The sequence below is a fragment of the Protomyctophum parallelum genome, assembly GCF_964188405.1.
Source record: "Protomyctophum parallelum genome assembly, chromosome: 11".
Classification (NCBI taxonomy): Eukaryota; Metazoa; Chordata; class Actinopteri; order Myctophiformes; family Myctophidae; genus Protomyctophum; species Protomyctophum parallelum.
In genome coordinates this window covers 47,643,871-47,665,247 of record NC_139707.1, presented here as the reverse complement: position 1 = coordinate 47,665,247, position 21,377 = coordinate 47,643,871, and the positions used below count along the sequence as shown (strand labels likewise).

General features: G+C 41.5%; 2 protein-coding genes across 2 annotated transcripts in view; both read left to right on the top strand.

Moving 5' to 3' along the window:
* LOC310867371 (NLR family CARD domain-containing protein 3-like) overlaps positions 1 to 21,377 on the top strand; it is a 139,860-nt gene that overhangs the window by 81,745 nt on the left and 36,738 nt on the right. The gene's annotated exons all lie outside the window — the stretch shown is intronic.
* Positions 1 to 21,377, top strand: part of LOC310867050 (alsin-like) — a 102,206-nt gene that overhangs the window by 73,980 nt on the left and 6,849 nt on the right. Inside the window, exons 35-37 of the mRNA XM_083776843.1 lie at positions 17,718 to 17,897; positions 18,746 to 18,791; positions 19,537 to 19,598. Coding sequence (XP_083632969.1) covers positions 17,718 to 17,897; positions 18,746 to 18,791; positions 19,537 to 19,598 — 288 coding nt within the window. The remainder of the gene's footprint in view (positions 1 to 17,717; positions 17,898 to 18,745; positions 18,792 to 19,536; positions 19,599 to 21,377) is intronic.

Sequence of the window (21,377 nt, the reverse complement as noted above, 5' to 3'; positions counted from 1 at the left end):
AGAAAGCTGTCAAGTGAGAAGCGCAATCGCGCATGCTATAGTAGCCTAATATCCTAATAAATAAATAAAAAGGTGTCAGGCTTGCACTGCAGGGGCAGTTTCTGTATGGGACTCTAGGCTATAACTTGCCTATGCATTTAGGCATACAAGTGCACTCAGCTTTTATTATATAGGCTATAATTTCTTTATGTGCTGATCGACCAATATGTTGGGGACACATGCCTACATATTTTATCTGAGATTTGGGAACAATTTATTGATTCAGCATGAAGACTAAAGCCTTCTGAATAAATCTATATGCAAGTGTATGGTTCCGAAAATTTCTCCGCCACCTAAAGAGGTGGCGGAGGATTTAGCGGAATTTCCGACCAACCAAAGACAGCGTCAAGTTCACGGGCATTTTCATGAATTCCAAATTAATGTGGGAAATCCACGTAAATGCCTTTCCGCTAGCGTCACGTCAATATATAAGCGGAAGCGCGTTGAAGAATCAGGCCCCTAGACTGTATTACCTTAATAAACATGGTCATGAATACTTTCTGCTTCCAGTCACTAGTTTAAAGTCTCATTTTTTCTCATGTCATAATATTATTTTGGAAAATGATGGTCTCACTTATTTAAAAAAATGACCATAAAGTCGCGTATGTTCTGAGGGGCGTGGCTACCGTTACAGTCTACGATCGGGAGCCACCCCCCCGTTCGAGTCAAAATAAAGACCAACGAAGAGGAAGGGGGGAAGTCCCGCCTCGTTGTCTGGGCCAGCCAATGGCCAGCTGGGCCCAAACGGATCTACAAAGATGGCGACTTACAATTCAAGGACTGACAGGCTTCATCTGACGTCCATATCAGACCCGGAGAACGCTTTGTCCATATTTTTTTTACAGTCTATGGTTGTACACTGACGGGAATTGCACGTTTTCATAGTACTACAACTACTGATAATAATAATAATAATAATCATAATACATAATAGTATTGTACTGTACCTTGAGAGGATCCAGGCTTCACTTCAGAATACAAAGAGCTTTCGACTGGATCGACCGGTTTCTCTGTTGGAGGAAGCTCTCTGTCAGGAATGCTTGTAATTATGTTTATATATGTAATGGGAATGAATGGTCTCACTATTAGTAAGTAAACAACATCAGGAAGAAGCAGGACTCAACCATCAGGATTCAAACTCCATTCTTTTATTGTATATGTCATCACACCAGAGAGAGACTAGTGTCTCTCCCCAGAGCTTCCCTCCCAACTCCCCACACACATCCCCAACACACATTTTATACTTTCAGGAGTGTACAGAGTTTCAGGAGTAACGAGAGACGGTCATTCCTTAAATGGACTCCATTCTATAGTTAACTCACACAGTTTGAAATAGGTTCACATGAGTCGGCAGTCTCTAATGAGTTTGTCAGTGAGGAACAGGTGGTAATTAGCGTGTTATCATCTACTAGTAGGCTACGTTCAATTAATCAATACCATAGTGGTTATATGCATTTCTGCCACCACATATATAACTATACTAATGATGCCTGTGTCTTCATAACAGTGCATACGCTGCTATGAAGACACGGGCAGCTTAGAAACCACACCTCAATGTCATTCCATGCTGTTTGCTCACCCTTCTTTTTGCCGGGGGTTCTGAGTTGAACCTGTGAATACGTCACGTCACCGCGCTCAGCGGCAGCCTCGTCTGGACCACAGAACACACAGTAGACATAACATTCATTAAGCCATTTTTCGGGCGGGAACCCCTTTTGGTGTTAGCATTATGCTATGCTTTAGCTATTGAAAAATAGCAGATCTACAATCTCGTAGCGCGCCACCGATTGGCGCACTACGAGCTTTTTTTTTTTTAATCGAAGAACGACTGACATAGAAAAATAGGGTTAATGGGTTAATCACTACAATTGTGTCAGATCTAGCCAGCTGCCTCTTTGATGTGAGTGCAACACGTATGTCATGAAGTACACTAACATTATGATACTGTGACATGTTCAGTCACAGAGCCTTTGGTTGCGTCGTCATAGACGTTTGGCGCCACCTACTGGTGGAAGGTAAACGTTTCATTTAACCCATTCTGACCTGAGACCAGATTCTAACGCACGGAAGAATGGTGGTTCTTTAACGCATTTTGACCTGAGATCAGATTCTAAAAAAAATCTTCTAATTCCTGACAGTTTTAAAAGATAGCAGACCTACGAGCTCGTAGCGCGCCACTCGGTGGTGCGCTACGAGCTTGTAGATCTGCTATTTTTCAATAGCTAAAGCATGATATAATGCTAACACTTGATTGATCGTTAATCAGACTGACTGACTCACTGACTGGCTTACCATGCTGAAGTGGGGCGTGTCCATCGTCTGGCCTTCCTCTGTGATTGGTCCCCTGGTCTCCTGCTGAGTTCTGATTGGTTGGTTCCTGGGACTTGACAGATCTAAGACAAGCACTTATAGCAACGTAAGGCAGGTTAAAGATAGTTTTAGTCATTAGTCTCTTGAATGGTTTTCATTTAGTTTTAGTCACATTTTAGTCACCCATGGGATGTTTTACTGTTAGTCTAGTTTTAGTCGACTAAATGTCATAAGATTTTAGTCGACTAGTTGATTTAGTCGACTAAAACTAAAATCGTAATGACTGTTTTTACACTTGCTGAAAATAGCAGATCTAGATCGGCAACTAATTGTAAAATGACTGGATCTCTTATCCACTATAGTCCCTTCCTAACATTTTAGTCTAGTTTTTATTCGTTGACGATATTGTCAGTATTATTTAGTCTTAGTTTTAGTCGTCATAGCTAAGTTTTTATACAAATATAAGTCGACAGACATTTTACGTCTTAGTTTTAGTCAACGAAAACAACACTGGTCTGATGCACTTTTTACTACTTTCACTACTCAACGTTAGTTCACTAATTAGTTGAAATATAAATGTTGTTAGTAAAGTAGAGTTTGTTTTTTGTCATACAGTGTAGTTAGTATTCTACGCAGTAAAGTTAATATGGTAACAGTTCCCAGATCATAAGGAGTAGATGGAGTCCAGTAGTTGAGTACATTAAAAATAATATGGTAATAGTTCCCAGATCATAAGGAGTAGATAGAGTTCAGTATTTGAGTACATTTTAGTAGATAGAGTTCAGTAGTTGAGTACATTAACTTCCACAGAAGGACATGAAGCAAACAAACACATTTAATAGCCAACAGCCTCAATGTTAACCCATTCTGACCGGGCACCCATTTTGGTGTCAGCATCATGTTATGCTTTAGCTATTTTTTGAAAAATCGAACGACTGACATTTTTAGAATCTGATCTCAGGTCAGAATGGGTTCATCAGACCAGTGTGTGTCCGGCGGAAACCTCGTATGAATCTGATCTCAGGTCAGAATGGGTTAAACCCATTTAGACCTGAGGACGATTCTACAAAAATGTCTTCTAAATCATGACAGTTTTCTGAAAAACCTCATGTTTCTATGTCAGTGGTTCTCAAACATTTTCATGTCAAGGACCCCCAAGATTATATGTAATTGGCCGCCGACCCCCATCTGAAAATATGTTGTTCCAGGGACCCCCCCCCCCCCCCCCCTAGAAGCAAAGATTTGAGTTAAAAACTTTGGCTCTTTCTTATCATGCAGTATTCCTGGTCTCTAAACTGCCTCCCCCTGGCCAGCCGGGGCGCCTGATGGAGGGGAAAGGAACTGGTTGGAATAACGTGTTCCTTCCACGCGCTACGTCCAACCAGGGAAACTCCCCCCTGTCAGGTGTAAAGGAGCAACTTGGACACTCAGGCATGAAGGAAGCATGAGTTCAAGTCCGTTGCTCTTCCCTTGTCCCCCATATATGGGGACTAGGTTGGTCTCCCCTTGTCCCCCATATATGGGGACTAGGTTGCTCTCCCCTTGTCCCCCATATATGGGGACTAGGTTGGCGGAGGGTGTGTAGAGCCCAGGATCACATTAGATGATTGACACAGGGGTGAAAAATGGGTTACAAAATTGTGGGATAAAAATAAATAAAAACTTTGGCTCTGAAAGAATATACTGTATATTCAAAGATGTGCGCCACATTTTCACGATTTCTCAAAAATAGCAGATCTACGAGCTTGTAGATCTGCTATTTTTCAATAGCTAAAGTATAACATAATGCTTAAACCACCCATGGGGTTCCTGCCCAGAAAGGGTTAATAATCCACACAGCAGTCAGTGCATTACAGGTGTTTCCTCAGACACGGATCTAGATCACCTACCTCAACCTGGCACAACATGGATCTGTAATAAAGAGAGCAAAACATGTTAGCCCATTCTGACCTGAGATCAGATTCTAAACATGTCTTCTATATCCTGACAGTTTTCCATTCTGACCTGAGATCAGATTCTAAACATGTCTTCTATATCCTGACAGTTTTCCATTCTGACCTGAGATCAGATTCTAAACATGTCTTCTACATCCTGACAGTTTTCTGAAAAAGCTATGTTTCTATGTCAGCCGTTCTTTGATTTTTCAAAAAATAGCAGACCTACAAGCTCGTAGCGCGCCACTCGGTGGCGCGCTATGAGCTTGTAGATCTGCTATTTTTCTATATCTAAAGCATAACATGATGCTAACACCAAAAGGGGTTCCCGCCCCAAAATGGGTTTTTAAATATGGTTTTACACACTGCAAGTCAGTCCTCTGTGTATGATGTCACAACATATTTAGCAGGGATTTAATTTGTTTATGTATTTATATTTTAGATATAATGTAAATACAGTCGTTGTAGTTGTTGTTGTTTTTGATTGATTGATTGTTTGATTGAAATATTCATTAACAGTTTGCAGAATTACAGTATACATTTCAAGCACAAACTCAATACAAAGACTGTTAACTGTGAGTGGACGACAACCCAATTAAGCATTACACTTGTTTTACAACAGGGTCCACCATGTTCAATTCATCAAAATAAAAATGCTCACCTCTATCTCTGCTGAATATACACAGTACGATCAGCAGGATTGTCAGCACAAGCAGGACCACTACTGTATGTAGAAGGTGATATTTCTCTGATCCAGACACCGTCCGTCCGCTCAGGGTGTCGACAGCTGTGGAGACACGCGGTTGTCACATGATCAAACACACGTACAGTATCTGTCAAATTATATGATATACACAGCAGGGGTATTCAACTATAGATTAGGCCCGGGAGGGGGGGGGGCACAAGTTGTGCCCCCCCCCCCCCCTCCCGGTGCCGGTGCTACGAGCTCGTATAGGTCTGCTATTATTGAAAAATAGTGAAAATGTTTGCGCAAATATATTTGAATATAATTGTATTCTTTCAGAGCGAACGTTTTTTAACTCGGATCTTATGGGGGTCCCTGGAACAACATATATTCAGATGTACTGTACTGTACTGTACTGTACTGTACTGTACTGTACTGTACTGTACTGTACTGTACTGTACTGTACTGTACGCCAGCAATGATCCCCTGGTCTATACTGTATCATGTCATTGATCACGTGATGATACAGCTCATTTACGCTGCCGAGACATTATTCAGAGCTAGAAGAAAGTAATGATCAAAATGGCATTAATTCATTCATCCATCTATCTACGGTATATGCACCATGTATGTATATGTGTGTGTGTACGTCTGCAATTCATTTCATTTTTATTTATTTCATGATGTAAGTTATGGTTTTACATGATTATTATTCATTTTACCTAAGATAGCAGTCGTAATATCACATTTATACTGGGTTAGTGTATAATCGGAACATCTCTTCTCGCATCTACAGTGCATCTAACTCTGACTCGCAGGGTTTTCGAGGCATTCCAGACAGTCAGCTTTAATAAAAAGGTTGTTAAAACTGTCAATAATCATTGTGGACTGAGGCTGCTACTGTATACTACTGTATATACTACTGTAAAAGCTGCTACTGTAAACGCTATAACCACATGACATCGGCTCAAACATTTTGATCTCCAATTTCTGGAAAGATCCACTCGGGGAGTTCATACTCTTAACCCATCCTGGACGGGAACCCCTTTTGGTGTTTTAAGCATTATGTTATACTTTAGCTATTGAAAAATAGCAGATCTACAAGCTAGAGGATGTAGATTTTTTTGAAAAATCTTGAAAATGTGGCGCAAATCTTTGAGTTTGAATATATTCTTTCACAGCAAACCCCTGGAACAACATCTTTTCAGGCGGGGGTCGGGGGCCAATTACATATCATTTTTGGGGGTCCATGAAATAGTTTGAAAACCACTGATAGAAACACATTTCTTTTCAGAAAACGGTCCGGATTTAGAAGGCATTTGTAGAATCGTCCTCAGGTCTAAATTGGTTAACAGGGGCCCTGTTGAGGCTGTGTGGTATTTTGTTTGACAGTGGGCATATGTGTTGTACTTGGCGGTTGTTTCCTTTCCTTCAGCTACCTGGCACTGTGCGCCTATAAACATGTGTTGTGCTTGGCGGTTGTTTCCTTTCCTTCAGCTACCTGGCACTGTGCGCCTATAAACATGTGTTGTGCTTGGCGGTTGTTTCCTTTCCTTCGGCTACCTGGCACTGTGCGCCTATAAACATGTGTTGTTGCTGGGATGTTGTTTATTCCTTCAGCTACCTGGCTCTGTACGCCTATAAACATGTGTTGTTGCTGGGATGTTGTTTATTCCTTCAGCTACCTGGCTCTGTACGCCTATAAACATGTGTTGTTGCTGGGATGTTGTTTATTCCTTCAGCTACCTGGCTCTGCACGCCTATAAACATGTGTTGTTGCTGGGATGTTGTTTATTCCTTCTTCAGCTACCTGGCTCTGTACGCCTATAAACATGTGTTGTTGCTGGGATGTTGTTTATTCCTTCTTCAGCTACCTGGCTCTGTACGCCTATAAACATGTGTTGTTGCTGGGATGTTGTTTCCTTTCCTTCAGCTACCTGGCTCTGTACGCCTATAAACATGTGTTGTTGCTGGGATGTTGTTTATTCCTTCTTCAGCTACCTGGCTCTGTACGCCTATAAACATGTGTTGTTGCTGGGATGTTGTTTCCTTTCCTTCAGCTACCTGGCTCTGTACGCCTATAAACATGTGTTGTTGCTGGGATGTTGTTTCCTTTCCTTCAGCTACCTGGCTCTGTACGCCTATAAACATGTGTTGTTGCTGGGATGTTGTTTATTCCTTCAGCTACCTGGCTCTGTACGCCTATAAGCCCCAGAAGGCGGACGAGCTGGAGCTGAGGAAGGGGGAGATGTACCGCGTGACGGAGAAGTGTCAGGACGGCTGGTTCAAAGGAACGTCGCTGCGGACCGCTGCCTCCGGCGTCTTCCCGGGGAACTACGTCACCACGGTGTCCAGGTGAGTGAACTACGTCACCACGGTGTCCAGGTGAGTGAACTACGTCACCACGGTGTCCAGGTGAGTGAACTACGTCACCACGGTGTCCAGGTGAGTGAACTACGTCACCACGGTGTCCAGGTGAGTGAACTACGTCACCACGGTGTCCAGGTGAGTGAACTACGTCGCCACGGTGTCCAGGTGAGTCAACTACGTCACCACGGTGTCCAGGTGAGTCAACTACGTCACCACGGTGTCCAGGTGAGTGAACTACGTCACCACGGTGTCCAGGTGAGTGAACTACGTCACCACGGTGTCCAGGTGAGTGAACCACGTCACCACGGTGTCCAGGTGAGTGAACTACGTCACCACGGTGTCCAGGTGAGTGAACCACGTCACCACGGTGTCCAGGTGAGTGAACTACGTCACCACGGTGTCCAGGTGAGGGTCGTTTGTTTTTCTGTTTTAGTTTTAGTCACAGTTTTCATTTAGTTTTTAGTCACATTTTAGTCACCTGGAATGTGTCTAGTCTAGTTTTAGTCGACTAAATGTAATGCGATTTTACTCTAAATCAACTGTATAGATTTAGTCGACTAAAATGTATTTTGGTGGGCCTTGATGCTGTCGTAATGGCGTAATTTTACACTTCACAATGCGTCAGCGCAGAGCTTGTAGATCTGCTATTTTCAGCATGCGACCAATTGTAAAATGACTTGTACTGGATCTCTTGTCCACTATAGTCCCTTCCTAACATGTTAGTCTAGTTTTTATTGTTGACGAAATTGTCAGTATATTTAGTCTTAGTTTTAGTCATCGTAGCTTAGTTTTTATTTAGTTTCCATTTAGTTTTCGTCATCCTTATATTCTAAATAAAATTCCCGTGGGAGCTACAAACCCACAGAGGAGAGGAAGGGAGAAACTTAATCAGGAGTTTTAACTAATATTAACCCATTCTGACCGGGCACCCATTTTGGTGTCGGCATCATGTTATGCTTTAGCTATTGAAAAATAGCAGATCTACAAGCTCATATCGCGCCACCGAGTGGCGCGATACGAGCTTGTAGGTCTGCTATTTTTTGAAAAATCAAAGAACGACTGACATTTTTAGAATCTGATCTCAGGTCAGAATGGGTTAATCAGACCAGTGTGTGTCCAGTGGAAACCTCGTGTGAATCTGATCTCAGGTCATCTTTGTGTTGGGCTGTTCAGTCATCTTTGTGTTGGGCTGTTGCCATTGTGATCAAACGCGTTCAATCATAACGGCGCGCATAAAACAAAACAAAAAAAATGCAATCACCGTTTCCCTCGGCGGACTAATGTCATTATTTGCCGATTTAATTACGGTCGTCAGTGTCGTTATCACGGCCGTCGATCACTGGGACTCTCCATGGACTCCTCGTTCCCCCGCGAGGAGGGAGGGAGGGAGGGAGGGAGGGAGAGAGAGAGAGAGAGAGAGAGAGACAACAGAGGAGGGGTGGGAGAGAGAGACACAGAGAGAGACACAACAGAGAGAGGGGTGGGAGACAGAGGAGAGGGAGGGAGGGAGAGAGAGAGAGAGAGAGAGAGACAACAGAGAGAGACAACAGAGAGAGAGAGAGAGAGAGAGAGAGAGAGAGAGAGAGACAACAGAGAGAGGGGTGGGAGAGAGAGACACAGAGAGAGACACAACAGAGAGAGGGGTGGGAGAGAGAGAGAGAGAGAGAGAGAGAGAGAGAGAGAGAGAGAGAGAGAGAGAGAGAGAGAGAGAGAGAGAGAGAGAGAGAGAGAGAGAGAGAGAGAGAGAGAGAGAGAGAGAGAGAGAGAGAGAGAGAGAGAGAGAGAGAGAGAGAGAGAGAGAGAGAGAGAGAGAGAGAGAGAGAGAGAGAGAGAGAGAGAGAGAGAGAGAGAGAGAGAGAGAGAGAGAGAGAGAGAGAGAGAGAGAGAGAGAGAGAGAGAGAGGGGGTGGGAGACAGAGATGAGGAGGAGGAGAGGAGAGAGGGAGAGACAGATGAGGAGGAGGAGAGGAGAGAGGGAGAGACAGATGAGGAGGAGGAGAGGGAGAGACAGAGAGATGAGGAGGAGGAGAGGAGAGAGGGAGAGACAAAAGAGGGAGCATGTGTCAGATCTCAATGGTTCTCTCATCCAGCGGTTACGCAATCTGTGATGAAACTTCCTCGGGTCGTATGCTGTGTCGTGCGACGGTGTCGCACGCAGACAACCGCTCTACAGTGTACGAGCACGTGTACAGTGCATGTATTGGCGGAGGTTGTGAGCTTGTAGATCAGCTATTTTTGGCCATGCACGCAACACCAACGCCACGCGACTGATTAGGAACGAAGGCTGAGGCGAGCACATCCAAACGGGAAGACAGGCAGACGGAGAGAAACAGGGAGAGGAGGGAGAGGAGAGGAGGGGAGGTAATGAGATGAGAGGCAATTTGTTATTTTTACACAAGCGGACCCTCTCTCTCTCTCTCTCTCTCTCTCTCTCTCTCTCCCCCTCTGTGTTATTTAGCTCTCTCTCTCTCAGGCGGTGTCTCCCCCTCTCCTTTTTGTCTGCAGTGCAGCTCAGAAATCTCTCAATATGATAATGAGAGGCTGCCAAAGACAGCCTGACTGGCACGCACGCACGCACGCACGCACGCACGCACGCACGCACGCACGCACAGGTGGAAAAAGAGAGCTCGGACAGATAAAGGAGTAAGGTGCAGTGCGTCCGTGTGTGTGTATGTCTGTGCATATGTCCGTGCGTGCGTCTGTGCGTGTGTCTGTGCATATGTCTGTGCGTGCGTGCACGCACAGATTGCCTCAATGCCCTACTAGGCACAACTGTAGAATGATTGCGTGTGAATGATTTGTGAAAATCTGTTGCGTTCTCAAAATGCATTTTGTGTTCAAAGACAGTTCAAAGACAGTTCAAAGACTATATAAATGCACCATTTACCATTTACAAAGATTTATATAATACGTTTTTGTACACAGTATATGAGCACAGGGTGATATATGTACCACACACACACACACACACACACACACACATGCACACATACACACACACACACACACACACAGACACACATACACAAGTCTAAAGTGACTGGTGTCTGTCTCGTTTCTCTCCAAAAGCCCTTGAATATGATAGAATACGATTAAGGATTACTGTTGTACATTATGAAAATCTCACACTTCATATCGCACATACCATACCTGTAACTTTCATTAGCTCTCTATTTTTGTTTATTTAATTTTTTTTTTACCCATTCTGACCCGAGATCAGATTCTATAAAAATGTCTTCTACATCCTGACCGCTATAGTGATTCTTCGATTTTTCAAAAATAGCAGACCTACAAGCTCATAGCGCGCCACTCGGTGGCGCGCTATGAGCTTGTAGATCTGCTATTTTTCAATAGCTAAAGCATAACATGATGCTAACACCAAAAGGGGTTCCCGCCCCAAAATGGGTTAATATCACGATAGATATGTATCACGATACAGAGGCCACAATACGATATATATCGATTAAACTGAGAAGAATATTTAATCAAACCAAATGTTATAAACTAGTAGTTTTGTTAATTAGTACTTAGTTCTTCTCAGGTCCAGTCTCGAGACCACACGCCCATTGACTCTGTCTTGTCTGGGTCTAGCCCTTAACCCATTCTAAAAATGTCTATTACATCCTGACAGTTTAATTATTAACCCATTCTGACCTGAGATCAGATTCTAAAAATGTCTATTACATCCTGACAGTTTAATTATTAAAGGACAACTTTAGTTTTTTTCAACCAAGGTTCATGTTTTAGGTTGTCATTAGAGGAACTATAAAAGGTGAGTTGTTTTCATTTGCTGCTTTCTTTATTCGGGCATTCGAGCATGGGGCTAAATATGTATTTTTTTTTTACAATATTTTATAGCCATTTATTTCTTTATTATTTCCTATCTAGTCCTACCAGATCCCAGGAAATGACATCTGGCCACAAAAGATCACTGAATGTGAAGGGGGTGACAGACTGACCTGTTGAGCCATACAACACAGTATGGCAGCCCCCTATAGAGCGTCGCAGTCCCTCCCCCTTTCAGAACGACAAACGGCCCAGGAAATGAAATGCAATGCATTCTGACCATAGGCATTTCTTAAAGTATTTATTTAAAGACAGTTACGCCGCGGACAAAGCCAACTCGGATCGTGACAAATCATGACAACAAACACAATATTTTGGGCCGATCAAATCATTAGAGAAGAAGAAGAAAGAAGAAAATAAAGGCAGGAGACAACACTATTTGTTTTGTTTTTCTTCTTATACATTTTTTGATCGGCCCAAAATATTGTGTTCATTGTCATGATTTGTCACGATCCGAGTTGGCTTTGTCCGCGGCGTAACCGTCTTTAAATAAATACTTTAAGAAAATCCTATGGTCAGAATGCATTGGGATTCATTTCCTGGGCCACTCGTCGTTCTGAAAGGGGGAGGGACTGCGACGCTCTATAGTACCCCCCTATTACCCCCCTTCACATTCAGTAGATCCTGTGATATTTTGTTGCCAGATGTATAACATTGTGTACGAAAATCCATATTTAGCCCCATGTTCGAATGCCCCCCCGGCCCCCCCTGTCAAAAATAGCTAAAATCCCTAAAACGAAAGAAAGCAGCGAATGAAAAAAAATAATAACAGTCATCTTGTACTTTCTCTAATAACAACCGGCTAAAACATGAACCTTGGTTGAATAAAAACTAAAGTTGTCCTTTAACCCATTCTGAGTGGGAACCCCTTTTGGTGTTTTAAGTATTATGTTATAATTTTGCTATTGAAAAAATAGCAGACCTACAAGCTCGTAGCACGGCACAGAGTGCCGTGCTACGAGCTTGTAGGTCTGCAGATTTTGGAAAAACGTATGCAAATTGCTATTTTCAGATGGGGGTTTGATTGATTGATTGAAATCTTTATTAACAGTTTGTAGAATTTACAGTACATTTTAAGCACAAACTCAATACAAAGACTGTCAACTGTGAGTGGACGACCCAATTAAGCATTACACTTGTTTACAACAGGGTCCACATTGTTCAATTCATCAAAACATTTAAAGACATACAAACATTTAGAGACATACAAATAGACATTTCTCTGTAGGTAAAGAACAGAACAGGAATTCATCATATGGGAAGCAAAAAAGGGAAAAGATACTATATACAGTGAGGGAAAATGGGGTGGGGGGGTGGGGGGGATTCAGATTTTACAGAGGCCAGTTTCGAATTGCAGCCATCCGTAGGTGCCCTTTGAGAGCGGTTTTGAAGGAGTCAAGGGATTCACATGTCTTAATGACTGTTGGTAGGGCGTTCCACATTTTGGTGGCATAGGTCGTGGCATAGGTCGCCCCTACACACACAGTACATATAATTCTGTGGGTCCTTGACATGAAAATGTTTGAGAACCACTGATATAGAAAACTAGTTTTTCAGAAAACTGTCATTATTCAGAAGAGATTTGGGAATCGAAGAGTCGAAGAGCGACTGACATTTTTTAGAATCTGATCTCAGGTCAGAATGGGTTGATCAGACCAGTGTGTGTCCAGTGGAAACCTCGTATGAATCTGATCTCAGGTCAGAATGGGTTATATTACGAGGAGCCCATTATCAGGTCCACTCAACACTAATACTAAACGAGCACCTTCAGTAGACGCACACATGAATGAATACATTAATAATTAATTGAATGAGTCTTCACCTTCATGACAGTGTCCACAACAGAGCACGCTGCTCAGCACTGAAAGAGACACAATATCAGGTTCAATTCACACATTTTCACTTTGAAAAAGGTTGATGTACTAGTTCTTCAGTACACCCGGTTAGTAATGCTAGTGATATAACAGTTCCATTAACATTCATATACTCACAGAGTAGAAGGCTGGGCAGGGAGCACAGCATCCTGTACTAGTCTAGTCTAACTGACAGCTCTGAAGAAGAAAAAAAAACACAACTTATACTATAGTTCACAGAGTAGAAGGCTGGGCAGGGAGCACAGCATCCTGTACGCTATAACTGACAGCTCTGAAAACACACAACTTCCTATTGAAGTAACTTTATGTTGTGTGAGAGAGAGAGAGAGAGAGAGAGAGAGAGAGAGAGAGAGAGAGAGAGAGATATTTACTTCCTATTGTACCTATTGTTAAGAAGTGTCCTCTCAGGACACTTAGGTTTAAGAATCAGTATAAGGTTCCCAGTTTGAAACAAATTTGGGCTGTATTTTGCGTGTCTTAAGTACCAGGTCTTATTCCCTAACTTGAGTAAACTAAAGACCTGGAGGCCGTGGATCAACGCTCTTTGGCCACTCGGAATAGCCAAATGGCATTGATCCACGCCTCCAGGTCTTTAGTTTACTCAAGTTATAGGTAATAAGACCTGGTACTTAAAGGACAACTTTCGTTTTTTTCAACCAAGGTTCATGTTTTAGGTTGTTATTAGAGAAAGTAAAAGATGAGTGTTATTTTTTTTTCATTTGCTGCTTTCTTTCGTTTTAGGGATTTTAGCTGTTTTGTACAGGGGGGCGGGGGCATTCGAGCATGCGGCTAAATATGTATTTCTTTACACATTTTTATAGCGATTTATTTATTTATTATTTACTATAGTCCTACTAGACCCAGGAAATTACATCTGGCCACAGAAGATCACGAGATCTACTGAATGTGAAGGTAGCCTATACTGGGGGAAGGCTTATACTGTGTGTATAGGCTCAATATGTCAGGTTGACACATTCAGTAGATCCTGTGATCTTTTGTGGCCAAATGTGATGTATTGGGGTCTAGTAGGACTACAGTAAAGAATAAAAAAATAAATCGCTATAACATTTTGTAAAGAAATTCATATTTAGCCCCGTGCTCCAATGCCCCCGCCCCCATGTCAAAAACAGCTAAAATCCCTAAAACGAAAGAAAGCAGCAAATGTAAAAATACACTCACCTTTTACTTTGTCTAAAAACAACCTAAAACATGAACCTTGGTTGAAAAAAACTAAAGTTGTCCTTTAGGACACGCAAAATACAGCCTTATATGACAGCAACTAGGTTTCGACGGTATTGAAACCAAGTGTGTTGAGTGACAGTGAGGGAGGTTGTGAGGGAGCATGTGGTCTGGAGGGAGGAAGTCACTTTGTGCAGCTTTAGTGTTGTGGTTCGGTGTTTCTCTACATGCTGACGTGACAAGACAAGACCTGCACAGAATGAAGCTACGCCGTCTGAACGAAGCCCAACGGAAATATGTTTTTTCTCTCTCTTCATGTACATACGCTGTAACAATAAAGAGAACGACCTTTAGACATTGAATGAAATAGCATGAAGACGGGCCTTATAGATTATGTGAAACGATGGATGTAAATTGTAAAGAGACAAAGAAATAAACACATGGTAATGTTGTCGTTTTGGCGGATTGAAAGATAGTTTGTACATTTTACACAATGTTTGTTACTAGTAGTGTAGTGGTGCTGTAATAAGCAGCAGTATTTGTGTTGAAGTGGTTCAGTAGCCTACAGGAATATGCAAGTTTATGTAAATAACAGTAACACATGACTGTACAGACAACATCACATGGAAGCAGTTAAAGGCCGAAGGCAACAATGAGTTGGCAGTAGAAATGAGCAGGAAGCAGTAACAGAATATATTTTGTATTGTATATTGTTGTTTTGGAACTTTTGACGTAATATAAGTGTGAATTTAAAAACATGAAGTTTGGTTAAAGGTCGACTGCAGCCATTTTCAACTTATCCTAATATAATTGGTCCTGTAATAATAATAATACAATATGTATGTACATGGTACTTTATACCACTGGTTAAATGTAAGCAAAAACAAAGTTCTCTCTCATTATATTAAAACCCATTCTGAACGGGAACCCATTTTGGTGTTAGCATCACGTTATGCTTTAGCTGTTGAAAAATAGCAGATCTACAAGCTCATAGCGCGCCACCGAGTGGCGCGCTATGAGCTTGTAGGTCTGCTATTTTTTGAAAAATCGAAGAGCGACTGACATTTTTAGAATCTGATCTCAGGTCAGAATGGGTTAATCAGACCAGTGTGTGTGGTGGTCAGTAGTTCAAAGTTATCTCTCATTATATTATTAACAGGTGTGTGCTGGTCAGTAGTTCAAAGTTATCTCTCATTATATTATTAACAGGTGTGTGCTGGTCAGTAGTTCAAAGTCCTCTGATTATATTATTAACAGGTTTGTGCTGGTCAGTAGTTCAAAGTCCTCTCATTATATTATTAACAGGTGTGTGCTGGTCAGTAGTTCAAAGTCCTCTCATTATATTAACAGGTGTGTGGTGGTCAGTAGTTCAAAGTCCTCTCTCATTATATTAACAGGTGTGTGGTGGTCAGTAGTTCAAAGTTCTCTCTCATTATATTAACAGGTGTGTGGTGGTCAGTAGTTCAAAGTCCTCTCATTATATTAACAGGTGTGTGGTGGTCAGTAGTTCAAAGTCCTCTCATTATATTAACAGGTGTGTGCTGGTCAGTAGTTCAAAGTCCTCTCATTATATTAACAGGTGTGTGGTGGTCAGTAGTTCAAAGTTCTCTCTCATTATATTAACAGGTGTGTGGTGGTCAGTAGTTCAAAGTCCTCTCTCATTATATTAACAGGTGTGTGGTGGTCAGTAGTTCAAAGTTATCTCTCATTATTATTAACAGGTGTGTGGTGCTCAGTAGTTCAAAGTCCTCTCATTATTATTAACAGGTGTGTGGTGGTCAGTAGTTCAAAGTTCTCTCTCATTATTATTAACAGGTGTGTGGTGGTCAGTAGTTCAAAGTTATCTCTCATTATTATTAACAGGTGTGTGGTGGTCAGTAGTTCAAAGTTCTCTCTCATTATTATTAACAGGTGTGTGGTGGTCAGTAGTTCAAAGTCCTCATTATATTAACAGGTGTGTGGTGGTCAGTAGTTCAAAGTCCTCTCTCATTATATTAACAGGTGTGTGCTGGTCAGTAGTTCAAAGTCCTCTCATTATATTAACAGGTGTGTGGTGGTCAGTAGTTCAAAGTCCTCTCTCATATTATTAACAGGTGTGTGGTGGTCAGTAGTTCAAAGTCCTCTCTCATTATATTAACAGGTGTGTGGTGGTCAGTAGTTCAAAGTCCTCTCTCATTATATTAACAGGTGTGTGGTGGTCAGTAGTTCAAAGTCCTCTCTCATTATTATTAACAGGTGTGTGGTGGTCAGTAGTTCAAAGTCCTCTCTCATTATATTAACAGGTGTGTGGTGGTCAGTAGTTCAAAGTCCTCTCATTATCATTAACAGGTGTGTGCTGGTCAGTAGTTCAAAGTCCTCTCATTATTATTAACAGGTGTGTGGTGGTCAGTAGTTCAAAGTCCTCTATCATTATATTAACAGGTGTGTGGTGGTCAGTAGTTCAAAGTCCTCTCATTATTATTAACAGGTGTGTGGTGGTCAGTAGTTCAAAGTCCTCTCATTATTATTAACAGGTGTGTGGTGGTCAGTAGTTCAAAGTCCTCTCATTATATTAACAGGTGTGTGGTGGTCAGTAGTTCAAAGTCCTCTCTCATTATTATTAACAGGTGTGTGGTGGTCAGTAGTTCAAAGTCCTCTCTCATTATATTAACAGGTGTGTGCTGGTCAGTAGTTCAAAGTCCTCTCATTATATTAACAGGTGTGTGGTGGTCAGTAGTTCAAAGTCCTCTCATTATATTAACAGGTGTGTGGTGGTCAGTAGTTCAAAGTCCTCTCTCATTATATTAACAGGTGTGTGCTGGTCAGTAGTTCAAAGTCCTCTCATTATATTAACAGGTGTGTGGTGGTCAGTAGTTCAAAGTCCTCTCATTATATTAACAGGTGTGTGGTGGTCAGTAGTTCAAAGTCCTCTCATTATATTAACAGGTGTGTGCTGGTCAGTAGTTCAAAGTCCTCTCTCATTATATTAACAGGTGTGTGGTGGTCAGTAGTTCAAAGTCCTCTCTCATTATTATTAACAGGTGTGTGGTGGTCAGTAGTTCAAAGTCCTCTCATTATTAACAGGTGTGTGGTGGTCAGTAGTTCAAAGTCCTCTCATTATTATTAACAGGTGTGTGGTGGTCAGTAGTTCAAAGTCCTCTATCATTATATTAACAGGTGTGTGGTGGTCAGTAGTTCAAAGTCCTCTCATTATTATTAACAGGTGTGTGCTGGTCAGTAGTTCAAAGTCCTCTCATTATATTAACAGGTGTGTGGTGGTCAGTAGTTCAAAGTTCTCTCTCATTATATTAACAGGTGTGTGGTGGTCAGTAGTTCAAAGTCCTCTCATTATATTAACAGGTGTGTGGTGGTCAGTAGTTCAAAGTCCTCTCTCATTATCATTAACAGGTGTGTGGTGGTCAGTAGTTCAAAGTTCTCTCTCATTATATTAACAGGTGTGTGCTGGTCAGTAGTTCAAAGTTCTCTCTCATTATATTAACAGGTGTGTGGTGGTCAGTAGTTCCAGTCTTCTCCACCAGGCGGTGCTGTCTCGTCTCTACTCTCCCCTGTTCACTCTGTACTGCCTGGAGGAGGAGAGAGGAGAGGCTGCCTATTGGCACACTGTCATGTCGCTCAACAAGCAGCCCGACCAATCACTGTTCAGCTTCCTGCAAGTGCACCAGTGAGTGGAAGATGCGCACACACACACACACACACACACACACACACACACCAGATTTGCCTCGGACAATTCATTATTGAATTATTATTATTATTATTTTTTTAATGTACTGTCTGTGCACACTCATTTCCCAAATTAATTATTTTGGGCAATCGAAGACCTCCTAGATCAATGAAATCGTCAATGAAGCTTGATCGACATTTCCTTACTTAACACCATTCTGACCTGAGATCAGATTCATACGAGGTTCTCAGGTTTCCACTGGACACACACTGGTCTGATGAACCCATTCTGACCTGAGATCAGATTCTAAAAATGTCAGTCGCTCTTCGATTTTTCAAAAAATAGCAGACCTACAAGCTCGTAGCTTCTTGCTTAATGTAAGTCGCTCTGGATTAAGAGCGTCTGCTAAATGCCTAAATTGTAAATTGTAAATAAATTGTAACCCATTTAGACCTGAGGACGATTCTACAAATGCCTTCTAAATCCTGACAGTTCTTTCTGAGAAACCCTATATGTTTCTATGTTAGTCTTTCTCGAACATTTTCATGTCAAGGTGGACCCCCAAAACTATATTTAATTGGCCTACCGACCCCCATCTGAAAATATGTTGTTGATTCATTTGTCTGATTTTACTTCAGTCATGCCGGTGTTAAACCCATTCTGAACGGGAACCCCTTTTGGTGTTGGCATCATGTTATAACGACTGACATTTTTTTAGAATCTGATCTCAGGTCAGAATGGGTTAATCAGACCAGTGTGTGTCCTGTGGAAACCTCGTATGAATCTGATCTCAGGTCAGAATGGTGTTAAACAAGTCCGTTTTTTTTGTTTGTTTCGTTTGACAGGAAGTTCTGGCCGGTGTCCACGTCTGTCCTCGGAGAGAAGAAACAGGTGAGGTCATTGACATTATTATAGTAGATTACATTGAGAGAGATTACATTGATAGATTACATTGAGAGAGATTACATTGAGAGAGATTACATTGATAGATTACATTGAGAGAGAAGAAACAGGTGAGGTCATTGACATTATTATAATAGATTACATTGAGAGAGATTACATTGATAGATTACATTGAGAGAGAAGAAACAGGTGAGGTCATTGACATTATTATAGTAGATTACATTGAGAGAGATTACATTGATAGATTACATTGAGAGAGAAGAAACAGGTGAGGTCATTGACATTATTATAGTAGATTACATTGAGAGAGATTACATTGATAGATTACATTGAGAGAGAAGAAACAGGTGAGGTCATTGACATTATTATAGTAGATTACATTGAGATTATATTATATCAATTGGATTAAATTACAATGGATTAGATTGTTTAGATTCAGATTACACACCAGATTCATCCCTTCAGTCATGATCTAGCTAGCACATGCACCACATTCACGTGTGTGTGTGTGTGTGTGTGTGTGTGTGTGTGTGTGTGTGTGTGTGTGTGTGTGTGTGTGTGTGTGTGTGTGTGTGTGTGTGTGTGTAATGTGTGTGTGTGTGTGTGTGTGTGTGTGTGTGTGTGTGTGTGTGTGTGTGTGTGTGTGTGTGTGTGTGTGTGTGTGTGTGTGTGTGTGTGTGTGTGTGTGTGTGTGTGTGTGTGCATGTGCGTGCGTGTGTGTGTGCGCTCTCAGATGGAGTCCAGCAGTAAAGACGTGTGTTACGTCTCAGCTGTGAAGTCTCTACAACAGATCAGGTACACTAGATGTTACAGGTTACAGTTACAGATCAGGTACAGTAGATGTTACAGGTTACAGTTACAGATCAGGTACACTAGATGTTACAGGTTACAGTTACAGATCAGGTACACTAGATGTTACAGGTTACAGTTACAGATTAGGTACACTAGATGTTACAGGTTACAGTTACAGATCAGGTACACTAGATGTTACAGGTTACAGTTACAGATCAGGTACACTAGATGTTACAGGTTACAGTTACAGATCAGGTACACTAGATGTTACAGGTTACAGTTACAGATCAGGTACACTAGATGTTACAGGTTACAGTTACAGATTAGGTACACTAGATGTTACAGGTTACAGTTACAGATCAGGTACACTAGATGTTACAGGTTACAGTTACAGATCAGGTACAGTAGATGTTACATTTACAGATCAGGTACAGTAGATGTTGAAGGTTACAGTTACAGATCAGGTACACTAGATGTTACAGGTTACAGTTACAGATCAGGTACAGTAGATGTTACAGTTACAGATCAGGTACACTAGATGTTACAGGTTACAGTTACAGATCAGGTACACTAGATGTTACAGGTTACAGTTACAGATCAGGTACACTAGATGTTACAGGTTACAGTTACAGATCAGGTACACTAGATGTTACAGTTACAGATCAGGTACAGTAGATGTTACAGTTACAGATCAGGTACAGTAGATGTTACAGGTTACAGTTACAGATCAGGTACAGTAGATGTTACAGGTTACAGTTTCAGATCAGGTACAGTAGATGTTACAGTTACAGATCAGGTACAGTAGATGTTACAGTTACAGATCAGGTACACTAGATGTTACAGGTTACAGTTTCAGATCAGGTACAGTAGATGTTACAGTTACAGATCAGGTACAGTAGATGTTACAGGTTACAGTTACAGATCAGGTACAGTAGATGTTACAGTTACAGATCAGGTACACTAGATGTTACAGGTTACAGTTACAGATCAGGTACACTAGATGTTACAGTTACAGATCAGGTACAGTAGATGTTACAGTTACAGATCAGGTACAGTAGATGTTACAGTTACAGTTACAGATCAGGTACACTAGATGTTACAGTTACAGATCAGGTACAGTAGATGTTACAGTTACAGTTACAGATCAGGTACAGTAGATGTTACAGTTACAGTTACAGATCAGGTACAGTAGATGTTACAGGTTACAGTTACAGATCAGGTACAGTAGATGTTACAGGTTACAGTTTCAGATCAGGTACAGTAGATGTTACAGTTACAGATCAGGTACACTAGATGTTACAGGTTACAGTTTCAGATCAGGTACAGTAGATGTTACAGGTTACAGTTTCAGATCAGGTACAGTAGATGTTACAGGTTACAGTTTCAGATCAGGTACAGTAGATGTTACAGTTACAGATCAGGTACAGTAGATGTTACAGTTACAGATCAGGTACACTAGATGTTACAGGTTACAGTTACAGATCAGGTACACTAGATGTTACAGTTACAGATCAGGTACAGTAGATGTTACAGTTACAGATCAGGTACACTAGATGTTACAGTTACAGATCAGGTACACTAGATGTTACAGTTACAGATCAGGTACACTAGATGTTACAGGTTACAGATCAGGTACACTAGATGTTACAGTTACAGATCAGGTACACTAGATGTTACAGTTACAGATCAGGTACACTAGATGTTACAGTTACAGATCAGGTACACTAGATGTTACAGTTACAGATCAGGTACACTAGATGTTACAGGTTACAGATCAGGTAC